Below are 7,991 nucleotides of genomic sequence, written 5' to 3'. Positions count from 1 at the left end.
TGTGTGTGTGTGTGTGTGTGTGTGTGTGTGTGTGTGTGTGTGTGTGTTATGTACATGTTTTACTGTTGGTGTGCATGCATAGCCACATAGTTGCATGGAGGCCAGAGGATACTAACCCTGAAAGGCTGGAGTTGTAGGCATGTGTGTGGCCACAGCTGGCTTTTCCCTGGGTGCTGAGGGCTCTAACTCATGTCTTTATGCTTTCACAGCAGGTGTTCTTAACATGGAACCATCTCACCACTCCTTCCTCCCTGTTGGTTTTGTGTATATGTTTTGGTTTTGTTTCTTTGAGACATAGTCTATGTAGCCCTGGCTGACCTGGAATTCACTGTGTAGACCAGGCTAGCCTCAAATTCAGAGATCCATTTACCCCCACAACCTAAGTGCTGAGATTAAAGGCATACATTACCATGCCCAGCCTCTTCTCCATTAAAAAAAGAAATGTTCCTTGAGATAGTGTCTCACTCTATAGTCCATGATAGTCTGGAACTCATTTATGTACCCCAGACTGGCCTTGAGCTCAACTCAGTCCTCCTGTCTTAGCCTCCTAAGTGTGGATTTAACAGGAGTGAAACACAACCTGAGTCCTCTCTTGGGTTATCCCATCCTGTATTTCTTTCTGCTCTACATGCACATATTCTCTGATATGCTGGCTCCGGAGGCAGCCAAAGAGAAGGCTGGGTTGTGGCAGATCATACCCTGGAATTTTTCTGAGTTTTGGGGCTATTGAGGGCAAGTTCCTGCTGTAACTCCCTTACCAATGGCTGCATTGACATTGGCAGCGGACTGTTGACTGCTGGAAGGGGTCTACCAGGCATTTCCCTGACCAGTAGCAGGCCTGAGGTTTTAGGGACACCTTAATGCTACTGTGCCATCCAGGCTTCAGATGCTCCTTAGAGGACTCTTGCTCTGCAGCTCCATCCTTCGGGTATGGGATGTGGTCTCTGTGGAGCCACAGACTGCCCTGGTCCCATCTGTGAAGGGTAGTTGGGAGATGGGAAGGCCATTTGTGCAAAGGCCCGAAGCCTTGCCTTTGGCTCTGAAGGATTGAGTGTGTCATGGGGAAGAGAAGTACTACAAAAAAAAAGGGGGGGGGGGGGTTTTGACAAGAGGACTTTTTTTTTTTTGCTTTTTTTTTTTTTTTTTTTTTTTGTGGTGCTAGAGATGAACCCAGAATTTTGCTGTCCCAGGCAAATTCTTCACAGCTAAGTTTGTGCTCCAGGCCTCCTAATGCAGGATTTTTTAAAAGCAGGGAATTAATGGTGCAGCTGGTTTGTTGCTTTGCATTGGTATGTCAGAAAGGTTCCAGGTGTCTCCTCTGTTCAGAGGAAAGGCCTGAGGGACTAGCTGTGATGGCCAGAGAATGCTGACTCCTTCATTTGTGCTATCAGACTTCCTCAGCCCAGGTAGCCCTGGCCCCAGCCCTGCCCCTTTTGCCACCCACCACAGGGGCTGTGGTTGCCTGCCTGGTGCCAGGTCACAAAGAGACACATAGGGCACCTGGGTAAATAAGCACTCCAGGGTCTTCTCATCATCCAGACCTAGCCCCAAAGATCACCTTTATCTTCTGTTCCAGGAGGGGTGTCATCCCAGGCACCAAACCAGAGTCCCTTCCTGGAGTCCTCTCAGAGCTGAAACTAGAAGCATCTTGCCTTGGGTCCCTGTGTCTGGGGCAGTGGACAACCAACACACTCTCAGTCAGGCCTTGCCTCCAGGAGGTGACATCTGCTCCCAGAGCCTGGAAGCCAGGGCCCCTATGAATACTGCAGGCCCCCTTGCACTGTATTGTCCAGTAGGAATCAATTTTCTTTCTCTATTGAAGTGACAGCCCCATAAACTAACAGGAACCATTTTAAAGTACAATTCAGTGTCATGGAGCTTATTTGATGTTATATAACCGTGACCTTTAGCTCTCTCCAAAACCCTGTCATCACTCCAACGGAAACCTCACACCAGGAAGCTCTTGCTGCCTTCTCGGAGCCCTGGCAACTGAAAGTCTGTCCCAGCCACCTCAGTTTACCCTTCCTTCTGTTCCATCAAATGCAGTATTTATTACACAACCTTTGCGGCTGCCCCTTCTTCTGACACAGCATTTCTGGTACTGCTCCAAGTTGTAGCAGGTCTTGACTTTGTTTCTCTTTGTGCTTAAATAATAACAATATCTGATACTGTTTATCCATTGATCAGTTGGAATTTGAGTTTTGTCTAGTTTTGACTATTGGGAGTAACTAGTCCTGTTTGTCTGACTGTTTCACTTTCTCTGTATGTGTGTGTATTTCCTTCTAACTTCTGATCTTGGCTTTTTTACAGCTGTGCACCGCTCCTACTGCTGTATGTAGTTTATACTGTGCTGGGGATAGAGTCTAGGCTTCCTGCACTCTAGGTATGCACTCTGCCAACTAAACCCTTACCCCAGCGTGGTCTTTTCTTTCTTTGAGATCTTGCTGGGTTGTCCAGGTCAGCTAAGATTCAGCAGGTCTCTTGGCCACAGTCTCCTGACTGACTAGGCTGTTTATGACAGCCCCCACACCTGACTGTTTGCAGATAAGCGCTTGTTTTAATCTCTGTGCTTTGTGTGGGAGTAGAGTTGCTGTGTTAGGCACCTGTCCACATCTACTCAAGAGATGTTTGCTGGGCTTCGTTCCTCCACATCTCTCCATCCTCTTGCTTCATGTCAGTGTTGTTTAAATTGTGGACATTTTATAGACACTGAGGAGTGACAACCCACGTCAGGGTCTCAATGTGTAGCTCAGGCTGGTCTGGAACTAAAAATTGTCCTGATTTCAGGTTCTAGAGTTCTGAGGGACAAGCATGTACCTGGGTCTTGTTTTGTTTGTTTGGTTTGGTTTTGAGATGGGATCTTGTTATGTTGCCTAGGCTGGTCCTAAATTTGCTTCAGCTTCCCCACAAACTTACAATTTTTTAAATTACAATCTATACTTATAATATTCTTAGTTTCATAGCTAGGAATCAGTTGCCAACTCAAGGAAACCTTTGTGTTTCCTTCTAAGAATGCTATAGGTTTTTAAATTACATTTCAAAAATTTATTTGTGTGTGCACATGTAGATGGTAGAGAAGGACTTTTGGAAGTCAGTTCTTTGCTTTCATCACATGGATTCCAGGGATTAAACTCAGGTATTCAGGCTTAGTAGCAAATGCCATTACCCACTAGTCATGAGACTCTCACGATGCTAGTCTTCTGCCTTGAACTCTGGTTTGCATCAGATTCATAGCTCTTTTTGTGGTGTGAATTCGGGATCTAGTTGCATCGTCTTCCAGGTGAATGTCCAGGTGTTTCAGTGTTCATTATTGGAGATTCTTGTCTTTCCATTGGCACCTACGTGGAAGTCTGCTGACTCTGAATGGCAGGATTCATTTTTGGCTCTGGTTCTATTCTGCTGGTTTACCTGGGGCTTTGTGAAGGTGACAGTTTGATTGCAAAAGCTTTGTGTGACTCCTTAGAATCAGACTCCTCCAACTTCATTTTTTGTTTGTTTGTTTGTTTGTTTTTGTTTTTTCCCCACCCAAATTTGGCTTCTCAGGGTGCTTGGAAACATGTCTTCAGCTTTTTTCTGTTTTGGTTATTTGTCGAGCCAGGTGACAACAGTCACATTGGTCCAGTGAGCTCATTCACTGCTGCATTTTTGTTCTAGGAATAAGAGTGTTCTGGAGCTGGAGCACCAGCTGGAGCTGGTGGACCACTCATCTAACATGCACAAAGTCTTGGGCTCTATCCCAGCACCACATGAACTGTGGACACAGGTGCACACCTGTGATTCCAGCACTTGGTGGGGTGAAAGGCTGGAGTTCAAGGTTATCCTCAGCTGCATAGAGTTACAGGTTGGCCTGGGCTACTTGAGACCCTGTCTCAAAAAGGGGTGGGACAGTGATGGCCAAAGAGCCAGTGTCTAATTTCACACCATCCATCTGGTGTAATGGATCCAGGCCTGGGTCCACTGGGTACTTAAAGCTGCCTTCCTGTGTCTCCTTCACAGAACAGTTGTCAGCAGTTCTCTTACCTGATGTTGACCTTTTGAGGAGATCTGGAGAGTTATCTTGCAGGCTGGTCCACTCCCTGTATCTGCTGGTGTCTGTTGTCCCTTTATGAGTTAAGGTCAAAAGTACTACATAGGAGCTGTGGAGATGGTTCAGTGGGGAAAAGTATTACTGCGTAAGCTTGGCAACCTGAGTTTGTTTCCCAGAATCTATGGTGAAAGAAAGAACCAACTTCTGAAGGTTGTCCTTTGACCTCATGCTTACCAACACACTCACACACCAGTAATAAAATGAAAACATTTAAAAGGAAGAATAGAGCTGGGCACAATTGTGCAAGCCTGTGATCCCAGCACTCAGGGAGGCAGAGGCAGGTGGATCTCTGTGAGTTGGAGGCCAACCTGGTCTACAAAGTGAATCCAGGACAACCAAGGCTACACAGAGAATTCCAGTCTTGAAAAAAGCTACAAAAACCAAAACAAAGAATAGTACTACTACACAGGTGCCATGGGCTGAGACAGCGCTGATGGATCAATTTGTCTTTTTCCGGGGGTGGAGGGTGATACTGGCATCATTCTTCAGTGTACTGGGCTCTTATTGAATGAATGACTAGAAAACATGGTTGTGATAGGCACATAGTGCTTCCTGGGTACTGGACCATGTAAGTGAGCATACACAGTAGCTTTCTGGGTCCCTGCCCCACAACCAGCCTCATATGAAATATGAGAGACACCAGGTGGTAGTGGTGCACATCTTTAATCCACATGGCTTGTTGTATCCAATTGAGGAGCTATTGTGGCACAGAAGTCTAGGTTGTGTGACTCCCATGGTCAGGGACACAGTCATTGCTCCTGAGAGCAAATGCCCAGTCCAAAGGGGTCTGATAGCTATAAATTCCAGTGACCCCATGTAACTCAAAAGGACCTCAATGAATACCCCTTTGTTTGTCAGGGCCAAGACTCCCAGTTCCCAACCCCTTCATTAGCCTTTAATTGTCTGTCTTCCTAAGGATGGCTCTGCCCATGTTCTCCCTACCTATCTTAGTTCATCCTGGGACAGGCTGTCTCCAGGTGCCCAAGCTTTTCTCAGGGAACATGCTTCTCTTAACTACTAGACACTGAACTCCTGAGGACCCTGACTGCACTCCTGTTTCTTGCATGGCAGTCAGCCCATACTTCCTCTTTACTGAGACATAGGCAGGCACAGAACCCCACAGCACTTCAAAGTGGTTATGAACATCCCAGAAGAATCTAGAGGTGCTGAAAAGATGGGGCAGCAGGGACACATGTAAAGCAAGAAAGTCACCAGGACACCACCATTCATGCCAGCATCCCCCTCTTTCTTGCAGATGAAGATGTGTGTGTGTTCAAGTGCTCGGTGTCCCGAGAGACAGAGTGCAGCCGTGTGGGCAGACAGTCCTTCATCATCACTCTGGGCTGCAACAGCGTCCTCATCCAGTTCGCCACACCCCACGGTATGTGTTTTGGCTCCATGGTAGAGCCCAGGAGATGGGGAGGTGGTCAGTTAATGTAAGTGTTTGGCACACAAGCATGAGGACCTGAGCTCAGGCCTCAGCACCACATGAAAAGTTAGGCTTGGCAGCATGCACTTGTAATCTCAGAGCGAGCGAGTTGGAGACAGATGAACCCATGCAGCTCACTGGCCAGCCAACCTTGCTTTGCTCCAGGCTAGAGAAAGAGACTGCCTCAAAAAACAAGGTGGAGGATTTCTAAGGAATGCCACCCAGGGCTGACATTTTACCTCCATTTGCGCAGGTAACAGCACACACACAACATTAGCATATATGGAATGCCGTGGCACACACTTACAGCGCCTACAGCCCCAGATACTGAGGCTGCTGAGGCAGAAGGAAGGCTCCCAGCCTAAAGAAGTTATAAGGTGGCGCACACCTGTTATCCTAGCACTGTAGAGGCAGAGGCAGGTGGATTGCTGTGAGTTTGAGGCCAGCCTGGTCTATAGAGTGAGTCCAGGACAGCAAAGACTACAAAAAGAAACCCCATCTTGGAAAACAAAAACAAATGTATAAGGTTATAGTCATAGCTAGGTACGGTGGCACACGTGCACATGTTCGTTGTCTCAGCTTCGCAGAAGGCTAGACCATGAGGATCACTTGAGCACAAGAGTTCTAGCCTGAGCAGCCAGCATAGCAAGATCCTTTTTCCAAAGAAAGAGGAAGAAAAAAACCTGCCCCATGAAGAGCCATGTGCTTAGTAAGATGCATTCTTGGTGTTAAACAGATGCCCTGCCCTGGCCCCTCACTGCTGCTGTGGATCCTCTGGGTACAGTCTTTTTCCTGTCCTCCAAAAGGGCCATGCTGGCAGTCATGCCATACCCAGGTCTTTCAGAGCTGGTTGACTAGGTCTGAGGCCAGCTTTCCCGGCTGTGGCTACTTAGCAGGCTGTGGCTTGGACCTTGGGGGAGGGGTGAGATGGGGCCTAGAGGTGGGTAGAGGCTTCACTCTCATTAGAGGAGCTGCTGGGGGCTCTGAGCTAGCCTGTCGTTAGGCTTGAGAGGGTCACCTGAGACTGCTGAGGAGGGCTTTATGGAACCCCAAGTGAGCAGAGCTGGGGCTCTGGGGTTTTGGAAGAAATTGGCCAGGCTTGTGACTGTCCTGTTACAGGTCTTGGTCAGTAGAGTGCTTTGGTGAACCTGGTGGCTGGTGCTGGGGAGGGGTGCTGGTTTCCCCAGAGTGCGTCACTCTCGCAGGGGGTCGCTTGTGCCTCTAGTAGAACTGTTGCAATATGGAGGTCAGGGTGCCCTATTGCTTTGTCACCTTCTCCACAAGTATCTTCAGACTTTCCCTTCCTTTTCCTTTCCCTCCTCTCCTTCCCTTCCTTGTAACCCTAACACTTAGGAAGTAGAGGCAGAAGTGTCAGGAGCACAAGGTCAACCTCATTTATGTTGCAAGTCTGAAAAGGAGCCTGGGCTATGTGAGACACTGTCCTAAAAAATTGAAAAATGTTTTAAATTTGAGGCATTAGACTGAACCCTTGCCTGATATTCTTTAAGTCCTAGTTCTGTCTCCATCCAGCTCGGGCCTGCAAAACTAGCATTCAGGAAATAGAAGCAGGAAGACCAGGAGTTCAAGGTCATCCTCAGCTTCATAGCAAATTCAAGGATAGCCTGGGCTACATGTCTATCTCTTTAAAAAAATCATTTTGTTGGACAGAGTTTACACATGCATGCCCTGAACTAAATCTACTCTCCTAGTTGTACATGCATAGGGCAGTGTAGCTCGGGGAAGGGTCACTGAGAGGCACTTTAGCCATTTCAGGAACATCTTGGAATGTACTCCTAATGGAGAAGGAGAGTCTGCTGGAGTCCAGGTTCTTTGATAATTTGTTTAACTTGCATCCATGTTTGTGAGTGTAGGTTTGTGCTTGTGCCATGGTGCACATGTGGAGGAAAAGACTCTACCGGCTCAGCCCTCACCTTCTGCCTTGTTTGACATGAGCTCTCTAATGTTCCCACTGAGCACGCCAGCTTAGCTGACCCACAAGTTTTTTTTTCCCTTTTAAGGTTAATTTATTATTTATACAGCATTCTGTCTGCATGTGAGCCTGTGCACCCAAGAGGGCAGCAGATCTCCCTATGGTTGTGAGCCACCATATGGTTGCTGGGAATTGAACTCAGGACCTTTGGGAGAATAGCAAGTGCTCTTTACCTCTGGAGCCATCTCTCCAGCCCTGACCCATAAGTTTTAGGGGATTTTCTTCTCTCTCTCTTCCTCTCTCTCTAAAGGCCTTTTTTGAGACACGGTTTCTCTCTGTAATAAGCATTGGCTGTCCTGCTGTCCTGGACTCACTCTGTAGGCCAGGCTGGTCTTGAATTCACAAAGATTCCCCTGCCTCTGACTCCTGAGTGCTGGGATTAAAAGCGTGAGCCACTATGCCTGAACACTTATCTCTACACTTACACTAAAAGACATAATGCTACTACATCAAGTTTTTATGTGACTTTTGGGGATCTGAACCAA

General features: G+C 47.4%; 1 protein-coding gene across 2 annotated transcripts in view; it reads left to right on the top strand.

The window, feature by feature from the left end:
* Carm1 (coactivator associated arginine methyltransferase 1) overlaps positions 1-7,991 on the top strand; it is a 44,470-nt gene that overhangs the window by 18,764 nt on the left and 17,715 nt on the right. For both annotated transcript variants that reach the window (XM_055601496.1, XM_055601495.1), the window contains exon 2: positions 5,343-5,468. In XM_055601496.1, the coding sequence (XP_055457471.1) occupies positions 5,343-5,468 (126 nt within the window). The remainder of the gene's footprint in view (positions 1-5,342; positions 5,469-7,991) is intronic.

The sequence above is a fragment of the Psammomys obesus genome, unplaced genomic scaffold (assembly GCF_907164565.1).
Source record: "Psammomys obesus unplaced genomic scaffold, mPsaObe1.curated_primary_1811, whole genome shotgun sequence".
NCBI lineage: Eukaryota > Metazoa > Chordata > Mammalia > Rodentia > Muridae > Psammomys > Psammomys obesus.
The sequence above is the reverse complement of the archived record's forward strand: the minus strand, read 5'-3'. Positions and strand labels throughout refer to the sequence as shown.